Source organism: Talaromyces rugulosus, chromosome IV (assembly GCF_013368755.1).
Source record: "Talaromyces rugulosus chromosome IV, complete sequence".
NCBI lineage: Eukaryota > Fungi > Ascomycota > Eurotiomycetes > Eurotiales > Trichocomaceae > Talaromyces > Talaromyces rugulosus.
The window spans coordinates 2,274,402-2,291,686 of record NC_049564.1 but is presented as its reverse complement, the minus strand read 5'-3'; the positions used below and the strand labels follow the sequence as shown (position 1 = coordinate 2,291,686).

General features: G+C 47.2%; 8 protein-coding genes across 8 annotated transcripts; 3 read left to right on the top strand and 5 right to left on the bottom strand.

Moving 5' to 3' along the window:
* Positions 1-284: 284 nt before the first annotated feature.
* Positions 285-2,114, bottom strand: TRUGW13939_07604 (uncharacterized protein; the record flags this gene model as incomplete). Its single annotated transcript, XM_035490743.1, has 1 exon — positions 285-2,114. One exon carries the CDS (start codon positions 2,112-2,114, stop codon positions 285-287), a length of 1,830 nt encoding a protein of 609 aa, XP_035346636.1.
* Positions 2,115-3,368: 1,254 nt separating this feature from the next.
* TRUGW13939_07603 (uncharacterized protein) lies at positions 3,369-3,899 on the top strand (the record flags this gene model as incomplete). Its single annotated transcript, XM_035490742.1, has 2 exons — positions 3,369-3,459; positions 3,520-3,899. 2 exons carry the CDS (start codon positions 3,369-3,371, stop codon positions 3,897-3,899), a joined length of 471 nt encoding a protein of 156 aa, XP_035346635.1.
* A 156-nt stretch (positions 3,900-4,055) lies between these two features.
* On the bottom strand, positions 4,056-4,948 carry TRUGW13939_07602 (uncharacterized protein; the record flags this gene model as incomplete). Its single annotated transcript, XM_035490741.1, has 3 exons — positions 4,056-4,251; positions 4,312-4,544; positions 4,592-4,948. The coding sequence occupies 3 exons, from the start codon at positions 4,946-4,948 to the stop codon at positions 4,056-4,058; spliced, it is 786 nt and encodes a 261-aa protein (XP_035346634.1).
* Positions 4,949-5,858: 910 nt separating this feature from the next.
* On the top strand, positions 5,859-8,324 carry TRUGW13939_07601 (uncharacterized protein; the record flags this gene model as incomplete). The annotated part of the gene is made up of 1 exon (XM_035490740.1): positions 5,859-8,324. The coding sequence occupies one exon, from the start codon at positions 5,859-5,861 to the stop codon at positions 8,322-8,324; it is 2,466 nt and encodes an 821-aa protein (XP_035346633.1).
* A 1,112-nt stretch (positions 8,325-9,436) lies between these two features.
* TRUGW13939_07600 (uncharacterized protein) lies at positions 9,437-10,591 on the top strand (the record flags this gene model as incomplete). Its single annotated transcript, XM_035490739.1, has 1 exon — positions 9,437-10,591. The coding sequence occupies one exon, from the start codon at positions 9,437-9,439 to the stop codon at positions 10,589-10,591; it is 1,155 nt and encodes a 384-aa protein (XP_035346632.1).
* Positions 10,592-11,103: 512 nt separating this feature from the next.
* Positions 11,104-12,534, bottom strand: TRUGW13939_07599 (uncharacterized protein; the record flags this gene model as incomplete). Its single annotated transcript, XM_035490738.1, has 2 exons — positions 11,104-12,369; positions 12,433-12,534. 2 exons carry the CDS (start codon positions 12,532-12,534, stop codon positions 11,104-11,106), a joined length of 1,368 nt encoding a protein of 455 aa, XP_035346631.1.
* A 1,353-nt stretch (positions 12,535-13,887) lies between these two features.
* TRUGW13939_07598 (uncharacterized protein) lies at positions 13,888-15,446 on the bottom strand (the record flags this gene model as incomplete). The annotated part of the gene is made up of 7 exons (XM_035490737.1): positions 13,888-14,496; positions 14,579-14,610; positions 14,668-14,729; positions 14,785-14,899; positions 14,963-15,124; positions 15,162-15,266; positions 15,332-15,446. The coding sequence occupies 7 exons, from the start codon at positions 15,444-15,446 to the stop codon at positions 13,888-13,890; spliced, it is 1,200 nt and encodes a 399-aa protein (XP_035346630.1).
* Positions 15,447-16,020: 574 nt separating this feature from the next.
* TRUGW13939_07597 (uncharacterized protein) lies at positions 16,021-17,255 on the bottom strand (the record flags this gene model as incomplete). The annotated part of the gene is made up of 5 exons (XM_035490736.1): positions 16,021-16,702; positions 16,763-16,890; positions 16,949-16,968; positions 17,036-17,101; positions 17,156-17,255. The coding sequence occupies 5 exons, from the start codon at positions 17,253-17,255 to the stop codon at positions 16,021-16,023; spliced, it is 996 nt and encodes a 331-aa protein (XP_035346629.1).
* Positions 17,256-17,285: the final 30 nt, after the last annotated feature.

Below are 17,285 nucleotides of genomic sequence, written 5' to 3'. Positions count from 1 at the left end.
TCGGTGAGTTGCAAGGTCAAACGAACAAACGAACAAACGAAACAAACCCGATAAGATAAGCCGCGGTCCACGCTAGCGCCGATCGCGCAGGGACCAACTACGTAACTGCCCGGGTTTTTATTTCTTCCGAACCGAAGTATTTATTCCATTGTTTGGGTACTATTACTTCTGCAAGTCTCTTAGTTACAACTTGAGACTTAAGGATGAGCAGTTTTTTTAGTCATTATCATAGCTTCTATGTTTAATAGTGAATACATGTGAAAATTAAAGATACATCAATTGATCTATTTCTTCTCCAACCTGGACCTCGTCGCTACAGGGGTAACAGACTCGGCTTTCCCATCCCCATTGACAGCAAAGACAAACTCGCGATAACCGTTGCCACCATAGTAATCACCGTCGACACTCCAAAAGTCCAAATTGGTCAGATACTGGCCCGAGAACGGGCCGACAGTACCCCGTTTTGCTGCACCGGGTGTGAGGTAGCTATACGTCTGCGCAAACGTACTGGCCTGGAAGGCAACCGCACCACTCTCGCCCTGCGGTGTCTGCTTTGGAATGCTCAACAAAAGCCGAGGCTTTGCGCCGCTGAAAAGATCCGAGGCCAAGACGTCTGTTCCGTTGGAGATCCATTCTGTAAGACTCAAGCCAAAGTTGTTGGTGGGCACTGAGGATTCGTCAATGCCGATGGTTATAGATGAGTTGACCTTGGGCTGTGTGGAGCGATAGGTGCCCACATAGTTTTGCGCAGCCTCCAAAGCAGCTTGGGCCTCCAAGGCTGGTAGTACAGCCGACGTGATATAGTCAAGGATCACGTTGGTCTGCAAGCTACGCACTGCAACATTTGAGCATGCTGCTAGAAGGGTGAAGCCAGCGTCGTAGTCTGGAATCAGGGCTGTAATGGAACCATAGTTGCCGGAATCGCCCAATTTCGTATAGATGTCAGTCACCTTGCCAGTGGTCGGGCTGACGTAGCGAACAATCTCCCAGGGGGCACCAATAGAGTAACTGAGGCTGGCTGTGTGCGTTTGAGGCTTCATCCATTTGCGTGTTACGCTAGCGGATAGCAGTGTATTGTTCAAAATGGAGGTAGCAAACTTAGTCAAATCGGTAAGGGTTGATAGCAGACCACCAGACGGGGTGGTATATGGGATATCCAGGTAGAATCCAACTTCTGGAATACCAGCGACGACAGAACGAGCTTGGTCGGCCTTCTTTGTTGGCGGGGAGTAGAAGGTCGAGGTTAGGTTCAGCGGGCTAAATAGAGCGCTTTCGTAGACATCCGCGAGCGGCTTGCCAGTAATATTAGACAGCAGGGCCCCGAGAACCTCGTAATTGTTATCAGCGTACATCGGGGTCGACCAAGGTAGAAAGGCAGGGGGTCGAAGGGCATTCGATTCGACAAAAGTGGAATCGTGGCACTCCGCAATGGCTTCCACCAGTCCACCGTAGCAAGGTCCTAGGCTAGAAATATTTTCCGGGGGAAATCCATACTCTGTAACAGGGTTGACAGTGCTTTGTTGCGTGAGAAACGCCCATAGAATATCATTCAAGGGGCCGCCCTGAGTTGGAATACCGGAACTTTGAGATGCCAGAGCCCAGGGGGTGATCTTGTCAAATTGAATGAGCCATGTAGGATCCTCGTCCGCTACTGCTGCGTATTTGGCGAGGGCAGGGTTGAGCTTAGTGAGTGGTGTGTGCCATTCTTCCTCGGTCAGGGTGACCATGCCGGTGTAGACAGTAAACAGCTTACTGACGCTCGCTATGCGGTAGATACTATTGGCATCGACCTTGTTGGTGCCATTTTTGGAGGTTGCGATTTCGGGACTGGTGTAGTGATACTGAAGTTCTGTGGCGCGCGGGTCATGAATAGAAAATAGCGAGGTAGAAAAAGTGATGTTTTCCACGCCGGCCAACGGTGCCGTCAGCGAATTATTGACATGATGTTTCAAATAACCGTCGAAGAGGGTTGTCAGGTTCTTCCATGCGGCTGGAATTTTGCTGTGCTTGCTCGAAAAGTCAATCGGTGCTGGATATGTCGGGCCTAGATGGTCGGCCAAAGCCGCCGTAGAAAAGAGCGACAAGAGGCTAATCGTTTTCCACGATTGATGCATGTTGATAGATTGAAATGTGGAGCAATTGGATTGAGCACGAGTTGAACGGGGATTCTGAAGCTATTTATGATCCCCACGGACCAAGCCCAGGGGCGCCGCATATTGACGATTTAGGCAAAAAGGGCTGTGCTTAAACAAAAAAACTCCACTATAAAAGCTATTGAGTATAGCATGGGGATAGTACACGTTGAGTTGTCAACTGTATGCAGTTTAGGGGCACTTGGCGTCGATTCCTTGCCGAATCCGGTCCGATGCTGCGCGCGCTTTTCAGTTCAGCCCAGCGATTAGGGCTGCGATCGCCCATAACGCCCGCGCTTGGATCATTTTTATTTTATAGTCCGATTGGAGAGTTTGTGCTTTTTTTAAGAACTCGCCATGGCAAGCTTTACTCGTTTTGTCGTTCCGTGACAACGGGTTTCGTCATCAATGATATTTCTGGAATGAATTCAGGGATTGCACTGGTATATACTCGCACAGACACAACACTACCTACTGAATTCCTACTTGATGATTTCAAAGCTTTCTAGTATCGGTAATGACATCGTTTCGTAACATTCCGTGACTAGCTCGAGGCCACGACTTGCCTGTGCATCTTTCCTAATATAGCTAGCTACTTTGGATTCTCAATCTCCGGTTGACAGCTGACTTCAATGCTGGCGAGTGGGTTATGAAGACAAGATAATTAAATTTTTGGCGTAAATTTTTTTTAATAGCCTCCGCCAAAGCTGGATAAGTGCTCAGCTGACACATAATTTATTGACGAGTGGAAGTGTATGCACAACGATACATAGTACATAGCCAATTATTGACCTCAACCGAGCAGCCTTTCTATATATTTTTGTTTCAGAAGCATCAATTGATTGAATGGACACTCCGAAGATAGTTGACAGAGCGCATATATATATATCAAACGGCAATGGAATTCAACATTTGAGCATTGGACATTGAAATCTGATGCAATTTTTATGTCTAAAACTTAAAATCCCAGATAACCGAGGGAAAATTAGTTGATATTTCACAATAATTCACCTGTATAGGCAACTTGCATTTGAATGTATTGATGTTATTCATAGTTCGGTCCCTCGGTAACATTGAATCAACCGACCCATCACGTCATTCGCTGTGCCCCTCCCGGTGCCGCCGCCTTTCTCGCTCTCACATGTGCAGCAACATTGTACAAACTTGATACAGAAAAGCAATCTTATTAGTTTTCCCAATTGCAGTTGATTATCCATATCCCCCGGCACATACAAAATGACCGAAGCTGCAGTTGCGCGCTTTTTTGCGTCCCCGCGATTTGCCGTCACCGGCGCCAGCAACGACAGCCGCAAGTTTGGCTACAAAAGTGCGTAACTTGAGCTTCCTCCAAGTCAAAGAAAAGGCCTTATACTAATTTAAAGTATAGTACTGGCCTGGTATGTCCAGCATTCGCTACCAGTGACCCCAATCAACCCCCGCGAGCAGAGCATCAAGTTGCTAGCGCGGGAATTGCCAACGGCATCATCGCCCAAGGCTCTACCTGAACCAGCAGAGACCTCACTTTCGTTTGTGACGCCGCCGCCGGTGACACTTGCTCTGCTGAAGGAAGCCCGTGAAGTAGGCATCAAGGCAGTGTGGCTGCAACCCGGCACGTTTGATGACGAGGTGCTCAGCTATGCGAATGCTAACTTTGAGGCTTCTATTGGCGGGGATGGGGGTCTGGGGAGCGAAGGGTGGTGTGTCTTGGTTGACGGCGAGGACGGGCTTGAGGCTGCTGGACGAGAATGGAAGCAGCAGAAACTGTAGGGAAGTTGACTGTTAAATTGACTCCCACGGCTTCAAATTTTTCTCTGTGGTTTCATATTCCTGTAAAGCTTTTCTCGATTTTACACTGATTCAAACTGGAAACCCTTATAATCAATCTCCTCAATTCAACGGATCAAGATAATAAACGAACGCGTATTACTTCCCACAATAACCCCCGTCGACAGTCACGGACGTTCCGGTAGTAAATGTATTTGCTGGAGATGCAAGGAACAGCACAGCAGGCTCTAAATCCGTGGGAATACCCCACCGTCCTGCTGGGACTCGACTCATCAAGGATGAGTTTATAGCTTCGTCTTTGGCGTAAACAGCTGTCATTGGAGTTATCATGTAGCTATTCCAACTAGATTAATATCTCATAGCATATCAAGAAGACAAAAGGCTATTATCTTACCCCGGACTTATACAGTTGACTTGAATGCCTTTACTGGCCCATTCGTTGCTGAATGCCTTTGTCATCTGGACAACGGCCCCCTTAGTGGCTGCATAAACACTGGTGAACTTGTTTGCCTGGAATGCCGTTACAGACGCAATGTTGATTATTTTCCCCGGGCGATTCAATTCTAGAAGTTTTCGCCCGAATTCTTGACACGAGGCGTAAGTTGCTTTCATGTTTACTGAAATTAACTAAATTGGACGTTAGCATATATAAGAATACTGGGTTACCGATTTACCAGATCCAGGTCGTCATCTGTCGCATCTTCACAAGCATTCCGGCGAACGACACCTGCACAGTTGACTAGAATATCTGGAATGATGCCTGCCTCCCAGATAGAAGCGTAGCAGGCTCTTAGATCTGCCGTCCTGGCCAGATCGCATGTGAAGCTGCGGACGGAACTACCTGCCTCTTCTGAGATGGTCTTTTTCAAGGTATCAGAATTTGGGTCATCGGGAATCTCGATCGAGACAATCGAGGCGCCTGCTTTGGCCAGGGCGAGAGCTAGAGAGGTCCCCAGGCCGCCAGTAGCACCGGTTAAGATGGCAGTCTTGCCGGTGAGAGAAAAGACCTGCAGTAAATAATCGGCTGACATGATGTTTAAATGTGAGATTATATCTGTCTGAATATAGAAATTTAGTATTCCCAAAGATTAGGTCAATAGCCTCATGTGGTGTTTTTTTTTGTGCACCGCTGCTTTTGGGGGGACATCCGGTTTGATGCCCCCGCATTTCCGAGGATCACCAACACTTGTTGTGACTTTTACTAACACGGTCAAGCGTGGTTTTTGTGAGGGTAGTAGAGAACTAAAATAATCTCGAGGCGTAGCCACACAGTTGATTGCAAAAACAGTGCACGCTTTTACTCGCTTTAGTTGCTTACTGACCCTTGGGCTGGAGTGGTGGTGAATACACAATGCAAAAGTAATGGAGGATCATTTCCAAAAAATTATATTTTTGAAAAGGTACAACATTGTGTGGCAAGCTTTCTCAATTTCTAGTGGATATCCTGGGCTATTCGCGTCAATTGGATCTTCTTGCTAAGGTTATTATCGCTATTTTCTTGCCGAGACTGTCGAACTGATATTACTACCACTTACAAGAATCCCCAAGAGGGTTCCCTTTTTGGGGTAGTGGTAAAAAGTCTGACAGAGACCTTTAGCCACGTGTGACCGTACTAAACACGCGGCCCAACCCCCGCGCATATCACAACATGCTTCTTAATCAGAGAGACTTAAGAACATCCAAGTCTTAACTGCTTCCATAACCTCGTGCAGTATATTACTGCCTGGTGCAGTCCCTCTAATACTTGCCAAAACAGCCTCCCGTCGTTCAGTTCTACTTACTCCTCTGCATCCGCCGCGGATTAGCCTGCCAATATCAGACTCTCACTGAACACAATTTTGATCTGGGACTATATTCACTTACGGATCGATATAGACGGCATTAGAGAGACCTCGTGGGAGTTGGAAAGTCTCAGATCTTTGCTAATTAATTACATACACGATGGAACAGACGAACCAGAGACTTGAACATGGCCAAGTAACTCGTGCGTCTAAGAGGATTAAGCTAGACGAACAAGGTTCCAGCTGGGCGAGTGCTTCAATCCAGCTCTCTCACGATGATTATACAATCGGATGGATTTGTGCCCTTCCGATAGAGTTTGCTGCCGCCACAGCTATGTTGGACCAGGTCCATCCTCAACTGCCCAACATCGGCAACGATAATAATAACTATGTCCTGGGACAGATTTGTGATCACAACATTGTCATTGCCTGTTTGCCATCTGGAACATACGGCACGACATCCGCGGCGACAGTGGCAATCATGATGGTGTCAAGCTTCATACAAATCCGGTTCGCCCTGATGGTCGGTATTGGAGGAGGTGTGCCTAGTAAAAATGCTGACATTCGACTGGGAGATGTCGTAGTGGGTACACCAAGCCGCGATTTTGACGGCGTAGTTCAGTATGATGTCGGCAAATCTCTTCAAGATGGCAGTTTCCAACGCACTGGCACAACCAACAGACCTCCTGCTCTAATCTTGACGGCTTTATCTTCCCTACAGTCGTCCCATATGTTGGATGATAGTCGCATTCCAGAGTACCTGTCTGAAATGGTAGCTAGGCATCCCTCTTTGTCTACCGAGTTTACAAATCGCGGTCAACAGCAAGATCAACTCTTCGAAGCTCAATACGAGCACATCGGTGGCGAAGCCACATGTGACCTCTGTGACCGTCGTTGGCTGGTGGCTCGGCCTCCCCGTGCTAGGAAAGACCCAGTAATTCATTACGGAACGATTGCGTCCTGCGACCAAGTAATCAAGAGTGGAAATTTTCGAGACAAGCTCGCCAGTGAGTGGGGAATCCTCTGTTTTGAAATGGAGGCTGCTGGACTGATGGATCGCCTCCCATCTTTGGTCATTCGGGGCATTTGTGATTATGCCGATTCGCATAAGAATAAACAGTGGCAAAGATACGCGGCAGCAACTGCGGCGGCATATGCCAAAGAGCTTCTCTCAGTGATCCCTGGAACTCGGAATTCCCAAGCATCCACAGCATCCACAGCCACCACGATACTATCAGATCAACTCTCAGGAGCTGAGAATCTTTCTCTTACAGGCGATCTCAATGTGCAAGCTGCGATACTTAGATACAACACTGGCCTTTTAGTCCAGCGGCTTCAAGCGGCCCATTCTGAATTGGGTCTCCACCAGCTGGGTGTGCTCCCAGAACCAACAAACGATCGGTCTCTGTCAGTTTTGACAAATAATAACGACACATTTTTACCAGCACTATTTGCTCAACTTGCAGGTTCAAACTATCGCCAGCAAAGATTTACAGGGCTTTCGAATGCTAGCAATTTCCATGAGAACTCTCCCTCTTCTCTAGCCAATGAGGCAGATCCAAATCATCCAAGGCATCGTGGAGATTTCAAAATTGCTCTCTTATGCGCTTTGCCGCTTGAAGCTGACGCCGTTAAAGCAGCATTTGATAAAAGATGGGACGATGATGGGGACACTTTTGGTAAAGCCCCAAGGGACCAGAATGCGTATTCAACCGGTAAAATCGGGCGTCACAACGTCGTTTTGGCACATATGCCAGCAATAGGAAAAGAGGCTGCTGCTAGTGTTGCAGCCAATCTTCGTTCCAGCTTTCAAGGTGTCCAGCTTGCTATTGTGGTCGGGATCTGCGGCGGGGTGCCAACTACTTCAGCCGGTGATGATATTTTTCTGGGAGACGTTGTCATCAGCGAAGGGATTATCACCCACGATTTCGGGAGGCAATATCCCGACCATTTTGCGAGGAAAGACAATATTCTGGATAGCTTAGGAAGACCTAACGCCGAAATTAGGTCGGTTCTGGCGAAATTGAAGAGCCGATGGGACCACAAGAACCTTGAAGCAAAGGTAAACAGATATATACCGATCTTGCAACGAGTTCTTGACGGAACATCGCTGTATCCCGGTGCCAGTCAGGATAAGTTGTTTCTCTCAAGCTACCGTCACAAGCATCAGAGACTATTTGGCTGCGACTTGTGCGAGGCATGCTCACACAAAACAGATCCAGTGTGCGATGAAGCCGTTAGTTCAACGTGCGAGCAGCTCAATTGTGGCGACGACGAATCGGTGCTAAGGGTTCGGCTTAGCAAATCCGGAGCGAACGACGCGGCTAACGAGCTAACCTCTTACGAGCCTAAGGTACACTTTGGATTAGTGGCATCGGGAGACGTTGTAATGAAATCAGGAGAAGATCGAGATCAAATTGCCAGGAAAGGGAAAGTGATTGCTTTCGAGATGGAAGGAGCAGGTGTGGGGGACACTCTTCCGTGCTTGATAATAAAAGGGGTCTGCGACTATGCCGACTGCCACAAAAGCAAGAAATGGCAGAACTATGCGGCGGTTTCAGCAGCTGCATGCATGAAGGCATTTCTGGGGAGCTGGATTACAAATGCTAATTCCGTTTTCATGTAAGCTCGGCGCAGCTTTACGTCGATACTATCGATTTTCAAGCGATTAGAAATAATGTGGCGTGAAATAGAATTACAAACCTAGCTTCTAAATCAATGGCTGACTGAGACCCATATCCTTTTAGCCATATATCAAAACCACGGTGGGTGTTTTATGGGTCTCGGATGTTTTTGAAGAGAGTGAAAAGTGAAGCTGGTCGTAGTCCTCTATATGGATTATAAGCTTGATTAAATAATAATAATAATAATAATAATAATAATAATAATAATAATAATAATAATAATAATAATAATAATAATAATAATAATAATAATAATAATAATAATAATAATAATAATAATAATAATAATAATAATAATAATAATAATAACAACAATAATAAAAGTGAAGCTGATTTTCTACGCATTCCTAACTCAAAATCCTCGTGCTTTCGAGTAACTTGACTACGACAAATACTACATATAGACACTGAGATTAATTGATGTGTGTGGAGGTTCCAGCAACCATCAACTTAATCGATTTTAACAATGTATTTGAGTGGCAAGTGACATAATGTTACTTACGGTAAATCACAGCCACATGAAACTTTAGGAATATCATTAACCTGGCACTCGTCTCGAGCTTGAACTCTAGTGTAGTACAAGCCTCGGGATAAAGCCAGCGTCTCGATCGACTGGTGTATATTCCTAAAAGGTTACTAGAAGTATTGTTAGCTCCTTCAAAAATATAGATGTAAATCACAGCATCCTCTAATACAAAAGTTTCTCACTTGTCCTGACTGTTGACTGTTGCTGTTGAATAAGGTCGCGCGTGACTGACACGCGCTGATTGGCCAGATCGACAATAGTGGCCACGTGATCCACTCATGCCCTGATTGGCTGCTGTGGCCCCACTCTAGCGCCTTTACCCCCAACATCGGAGATTCGATGCGCAGCGAGATTGGCCTAAAACATCAACAATAAACCATCGACCTCCTCGCGAGCATCTTCTCTGCAATCTCCCCTGGGCTCCCCTTTATTATCATGCCTGCATGATCGACACGGCTGCTATTACAGTGACACAGTAATTTTGTTCTGCTCTAGTGGACGGCGCCTCCCCCGCCAGGGTTGCTCCAGATGGCCTCGTTCGGCAATTTCGACGCGCCCTTTAGGGTTCAGTCCCAGCTCTTTCAACCCCCTCGGACTCCATCCTCGCCTTCCTTCTCATATCGCGAGTCTCCCGAGTATAGCGGCACCCGAAAACGCGCACGTCGAGTTGGACCGGCCGAGCGATCACCCGTGCGGGACCCCATCGCTTCTTCTACAGACTTGGAAAGCCCGGCACCGTTAGTGAACACCGACTATATTCTGGCAAACGGGGGAGAAGACCGACAGCATATTCACCTCACTGAAACGAAGGAGAAACTGGCAGAGGAGCTCGACTACCGGCCGAACAGATATCGACAGAGTACCGTTCTTGCCTCGACAGAACAGGCTACCGACACCGGAAATCGGAAGCGAAGCCGCAGCGACACGATAGAACCTGCCATGCCGCTTACTCCCTCGAGGTTAGCTGCGACGCCAGGATGGGGTAGGACAGTATTTACTGTGGTGGGCAAAGTCTTGGACTTTTGCTGGACGAGTGCCTTTCGTGGGTTCTCTGCTGGTGGAGGACAAACCTATACGATGGCAACGCCAACTTCGCGCACTCCAGACATAAGCACCTGGCAGATGGTACATAACCAAGATAATATAAGCACATCGAATTCCCGTTCGAAGTTGGAATCAACTCCGGTTCCAGGACAGTATCCTGAAGAGGAGGTGGAGTTGGAGCAAGGCCGCGATCGCGAGACCTGGGTTCTTGTGCCCGAATCACCGTCAGTGAGGAATTCTTCGCCGCGAGGCGAGAGCCCCACACAGTTTGCACGTAAAGTCCCACGACGCAGTGGTGCATATCGCCTGCAACCTCGACGCTCAGGTGCTGGCCTACCTCGTGTCGCGAACAAACGCCCGACTTTGACCCCTATTCGTCCACCAGCTGGGGCACCAGTATCATCTGGCGCCCCATCCACCCCCACGAAACTGCCGTCGAGCCCTACCAAATCGACGAACCAAACCAGTCCGGCATCAAAAGATGCACAGCGTTATGCAGCCAAATTTCGGCGGCGTGAACGAGAAGAAGACGCTAGTATTCAAAAGATGAACGACCAACTTAAAGCGTTGATCCGCGAAGGTCGTGAAGCTTTGGGATCTCGCGTGGAGATTGATGAGATGGAGCTCGACGATGAGTGATTTCAACTACGTCGATGTCGTCTCTCTCTTTTCTTTTTTATTTTCCTTTTCTCTTTCTCGGCGGTACCGAGGCTGATGATACCCTACCCCTTATTCTATTGAGGAACTTTTACTATTATTCTATATAATTCCCTCGCGACGTTATTGTTGATAGGCGTGCTTTCGGTTCTCCTACCTTTCGTTTTGCCGATATGTATTTAGCTTTAAGTTGATATTAATGCGTTGGCATCATACTGATGACCTTTACGAACGTGAAATGATAATGCTGGCACTTTGAAATCAGAAACTGGAAGAAATCGCACATTTATGGACTTCACTCTACAAGAACAAGATGTGATGAATAACAGCAACTAGAAAACTAGTAGATCAAGTGTGACTTGCCAGGTCGACCGCAACTTGAATCGAACAATTGTCGATATAGGCAAGCAAGCTGATAGGAAATTGAACAAAATGGAATTCACCAAGAGCGAACCAGGACGTTTGCTAAACACTCAACGGGAATTTTTCCAGTCTTACTTTGGTAAAGCGTCGCCAAGATCTGTTCCTGCGAGCTTCACACCATGAGTTATAGGGGCCATGACTATCGATGGGTTGGCTGCGAGGCCCATGACAACAGTTGGGAGGTCCGCACCAGCAATCGGAGGCAGCTGACGCTTGCCCAAGGGACCCTTGGCTGGGCCCTTGTTGGTTGCAGAACCGATTTTCTTGGTGGCCGCTTCTGCGGTCTCCTCTGCGGATGCCACCTCCTTGTTGATCTCCCCGGGGCCGGTCGTGTCATCGTCGTTGTTGGTGTCCTTGGGCTTGGTTCCTTCGACAGGCAGCATGGAAGCAGCCACCGGATCGGCTTGGCTGCCTTGGATACTAGTTCGACGAACATTTCCGGTGGCTAGCTTTCCAGGTTGGGAAACAGCGCCACCAGCGCTGCTCAATGCGCCGGTGGCAATGGCGCTGGCTACATTCAATTGACGTTTGACTTGTTCGTCGGTCATATCCTCGCGTTTCGCGAGACCATTTACCGCTCCTGCAAGACCATCAAGACCGCCAAGGCCGTCCAATACTCCTCCGCGTTCTGTAAGTTGGCTGGAAGACTCCATGGCACGCCTGACAAGATTGGCTAGTCCAGATAGTTCTTGAGGCTTGGGAGTTGCTTGGGATCCCTCATCTTCTTTACCTTTACCAGCCTTGTCGAGCATGGAATTCAGTTCTCTGAGCAGGGTGTCTCCTTGCTTGGTGTAGTGTTCATTGTCGGCTCCATCTTTCTCCTCACCGCGCTTTGCTAGTCCGCCGAGAATACTGTCAAGATCGAGACCGCCACCACCTCCGCCACGTCTGGCCAGATCATCCAGCTTAGGCTTGGCAATACCATTTATGAAATGGCCAACCCCGCCAATATCATCGAAACGCTTGCTTTCGTCACGCTTCAAAGGGAGGCTTTCTGCGAGTGATAGAACGTTTGCCAGTTGACCAACTGCCGCTGGAGCAGACTTGATGGTACTGAGTTGACGACGGGTTACGGTATCCCGCTTGACAGCCTGGTTTACCTCGGTCAGGAAACGGGTGAGCTCGTCCAACTGTCTGCGTTCCTTTTCGAGTGGCAGGTTATCCAGGATACTGAAAATCCCGTCATCTTGACTGCCGGCCGGGATATTCGCTGCCGCAGCCAGCGCAGATGACTCCATCGCTTGCGCGTTGAACGTGCCAGAAGGCAGACCAGATATGGCCGGAGAAGCCCTGTGCATTGGCTGGCCATGGTGGTGTTTCATGTGCGTTCTGGTAGGCTGATAAGTCGAATTAGTACTCTGGTTCTTATTTTTTTAATGATCACTTTTCATCCAACTCACCGCATCGGCTATGGCATGACTTTTTCTGTCTAGCTCAACCGGAGCTGCCACAGCTGCGGTCAGCATCAGGGCCGAAGTAACAATATTCTTAATAGGCGCCATTTTGCGCGTTGCTTTTCAAGGAGTGACTAAGAAATCCAAAAACTAAATAAAAACGAGTGTATTGAGCTGAGAAAACTAGCTGATGTTGGCGGAAAACTCAGCACTTCGGGGATGGGAAGGAAACAAAGAACGACAAAAGCGACAAGAAAAAGATTTTCGACAAAAACCAAAGAATAGAGACAATGAGAGGGTGGACACTGGGATTCCGGCCCTCTTTTATCGGATGTTATGCTACTACACTCCTTGTCGCGTTCCTTGGGCGGTTAGCCCTAACCCTTTGGGCGTGAGCGAGTCTGCGTCGTGTTTTTTTCTCTCTAGTATATCTAGGGATTGATTTTCCCCCCCGGAATGGAATGCAGGAGGCTCGTGTTTCTTTGGATCGTCGTCGATCACACCAATCATACCACAATAATTCTTCCCTCTTGGGGTAGCAGGTCGTGGGACCTGTTCATGCAAGGGGGTTTCATCACGGCATGGCGGGATGAGAAATGTGTGACACAAGCAAGAAGCATTATTCATTATCAGAGCAGCGCAGGTAACATATAGCCTTGATGTGGAAGTTCTTGCCTACTGACAGACCTATGAGTAACACGTAAAGCAATGCCTGGGTAGTTGGACGCACCACTGACTACAAGCCTAATGTTAAGACACCATATGGAAGGTCATCTGAAACACCGTCACGAACATCCCTCTCTAAAGAACTATCTGGCCTTTAAGTTCCCAGCTTGTACTGCAAGCCTTGATATGGTCTCACGGGTCTTTTACGGTCTCCACCAAGTCGATCCGCTTGTCTCAACCATCCATGAATCTATCCCGAGCGGGAAATTGAGTATAGCGAGAAACTGTATTCCTTTATAACATTTCATAGAATGATATGTATTATGTTTGGCTATATTGATAATATGGACGGTTCCTTCGACCTTTCCGAGCATTAGGGCCACAATCCGATCGGTGGGTTTCATCACACAATCCGGAGATCGTCCGTATCTCCACATTCCGAGGAGCTTAAATGGTAGAAAGTTGTAAGAACCGAGCTTGGGTTCGCACCCTGCTTATCTATGCCTACCCCATCTCCAGGAGCGGGCATCCACGGCTCAGCGCCGCTTTACTCCAGAAGCCTGTAGTCTTCCGGCTTCCACTTGTGGAAAGCCATCGCCACCTAGGGGAATTGGCATAAGAGTGTTGTTTTAGCTTTCTGATAGCATTATCGGACCGAATTTCGTCCCATCAATTGATTCATCCAAAGGTATTTATACTTGATAAACGAATCTACATAAACTAAATCCAAAACACAACCCTCGCTTTTTACGTACTCCACGACTCCTTAAATACCAAAAATGAAGCAAAACAAGACTAAGAAAAGCGAATGCCCTCCTGGTTGAATGCATACAACAATTGCAAAAACGACGTTTCGTCACATTTCTGACTTCGTTGATTCGACAGTTCGCACTTATCCAGAGCACGCTGGATTTTGACTTGGATCAGCTGCGCCAGTCGGGCTCTGTCGACTTGGATGCCATTGATGGAAACCATCTTGCCGGTCAGTTTTGGCGCGTCCTTTTTCTGCTGCTTTGATTCGGTACCAAAAATGAGGTCTTGCATAATCTCGTCTTCATCGAGAGGCGTGGCGTCGTTGTCGTTGTCATTGCCGTTGTTTTCATCGTCGACCTCCATGGATAGATCAGCACCATCCAACTGTCCCTGTCCTTGCAAAAAGTCAATGTCGTCCTTCCTAACTTGTTCCGTGAACATGGACGCCCAGGTAACCCAGTTTCGTTCAATCAGTTCCCGGACTTGCTTCACAAAGAAACTGGAGCGAAGCGTTTTGTTCTTTCGGTTGAAGCAGATGCGCAGCATCCCATCGAATTCTTCCCACGAGATATCAGGTCGGTCAGGGCGTGGCTCGATTCGGACGACACTGGATTCGACTTGAGGAGGGGGCGAGAAGTTGTTTTTGCCGACCTGTTTTCTGAGTCAGTGATCTCAAAACGTTCCCACAAAAAAACATCACAAGGGCAAGTACCTTCATTATATGACTACATACGGCGTGAAATTGTGCATTAACACTCAGTCGACCTATGTAAAAATTAGCCTCCCTGTAATGTCCCAAATGTAAACAAGATTTCATCTTACTATACATGTTATCGCCAGGCCTCGCGATCAATCGCTGTGCGAATTCGCGTTGCACCATCAATCTAGTCATTTTTCGTTAGTATACAAAATTCCACAGAAAGTTCAAAAATGACTTACACTGAAACGCGTGGCGGGCGTGGCATGGAAAGAAGCTTGAAAACAAGAGGAGACGAAATCTGATACGGCGTATTCGAGATGAAGACATCGAAATGTCCAATATCTTGGAGGTCCACTATCCGCCAGTTAGTATCTAAAGATACCCCCAAAATTCCAATATGATGCTATAGTATCGCACCTTTGATGAAATCACCAAGGATAATCTTCAGCTTTCGTTGCTGTGGCGTTCCTTGAACCATCTTTGTGAGTTCCGCGGCCATGCGCGCATCCAGCTCAATCGCCACGCAGGACTTTGCTTTTTGGAGAATTCGTCGAGTCAAAACACCTGTTCCTGGACCAACTTGTGCTAAGCAGTTAGCCTTGGAAGTGAAACAGACAGACAGACAACAGGTAAGACGTATCTGCAACCACCTCGTGTTCCTTGATGTTTGCCTTGTCGACAATCGCATCTGCAATACCGGGATTTTTCAAAATATGCTGACCTAAAAGACTTGTGTGTTAGTGAAATGAAAATATAGCCCAGGTTTTGTTTAAAAAAACAACTAACCAATGTCGGTGTTGAATTTGAAAATCGGGTTCTTTTTAACCCCGCCGGACAGTCCTTTTGTATATGGCGATCCAGCGGATGCGCTATTGCGCTTTTTGGGTTGAATTTTGCCCATGATTGCGATTATTTCGTCCGTATAGTTTCCCTTTCGTGCGATCGCTGAGCCGACTATGAGTGTTGTCTGGCTGGATTGAAGAATGGCCGGAGAAATCGTGCAAAAAGCGATTATCGTAGGCGATAACAAAAAATTTGTGGATAGGATCCACCGAAGCTCGTTATCTTATCTCCACGTGATTTGTACTGGGGGTTTTTTTTTTTTTTTTTTTTTTTTTTTTTTTCCACCTCTACTTCTAGTCTGTACTTTCACTTTTTATTTATTTTTATGTCATTTATTTTGTGTTTCTTCACCCGCAATTGGATCAATAATTGATAAATTTGAGACTACAAAGCACCACTTCGTCGTATCATTAAACAAAACCACCAAGATACAGCATATTTAATTTGCTTCAATATTTTCGCAGAAAAGTGCCCGACATTTTATTCGTGTTGGTCATATATACATAATATTTATTTACAAAAGCCCAACTTGATTCTGATGCTGGAGGAATTTCGTCGAAGAAACCCCCAAGAACATACCATACGGTTATTGCTTCCAGAAACAAGTCTAAATGACTTAGGCAATGAGAAACTTACAACTCAGCGGAGATGGCTGAGAGATAGCCATCGTTAGACCAAAGCTGACTGGCATCCCAGACCATAAGACCGCTGAAGCTGGTGAAGTTCTTGACGTAGTCAATAACAGTGCCGACAAAAGTAGCATCCTCGTAGCCACTTCCGGCACCAGTGTTTCCAGGAATACCCATGAAGACCTTGACGTTGGGGTTCAACGAAGTATTCTTGGCCCAAGTGTCCCATGTGTTGAAGTTGAAGTTCCATTGGGTAGTGGCGCCGGCGACATAGCTGTTAACACCGCAGCCGTTGTTGTAGAATTGAATCCAAATAGCATCGAAAAAGACGGCGCCGTCCAGCATAGGACCATCTGCGTAGTCAGGGTAGACACATTGAGGAGCGGCAGATGTGTAGTAAGTCTTGGAAGTATCAGTGGCATACAGCTTGCGCAGCTCGTTGGCATAAGCTGGCATATTGTTCATGGCGAGGTTCTCGAAATCAAAGTCGAAACCGTCAATAACGGCATCACCAAAGGGACGAGGAATAGAACTGTCATTGGTAGCGGGTCCAAACAATTTCCACACAGTTTGGGCCATTGCTACAGCGTCGTCTTCACTGCTGAAGCCTCCCTCATTGTAAGTGCCACCCCCAGTAGAGAGGAGGATGGTCTTGCCGAGGCCTTGACAAGTTTTGATGTCGTCACTAAATTTTGATTACATTAGCCTTTTTTCTACTTATATCACAACCGCCTATTTCACTTACGCAATCTGAGGGCAATCCAACAAGTCGGTGCCGTTAATGGCAGTGCAGTTGTCTTGGGCGTTGGCAAAGTTGAGAGCGGGATAACCACCGGTGCCTTCGAATTTGGTGATGAAGGAGACCATGTAGGTCTAAAACATTATTAGCATTGGACTCGGCATATCAGTCGTATCTGTAATGGCATCACACATCAACCGCATCTCCATCATCTGTTCATTATTAGCCTTTGGCCTCTTGTAGTAACATAATATGAATGGTAGCTCAAACCACACTTACTTTCACAGTAGTAGCCAAGTCTCTTCTGAGCATCAGCTGTACCGGCCTGGTTTATGGAGTTTTGACCTGAAAATTTATTAGTTAAATGATGCGAGTATTTTTCGTAGTGGAACGTCTTACCCCAGTAAACTGCGATGTTTTGAGTGCCATTCTTCTCAAGTCCAGCCTGGACAAGGGTCAAGGTAGCCGCGAAAGCGGACAGCGCAAGAGAGGAACGCATGATGGAAGACTTTTGGTGACTTGATATCAA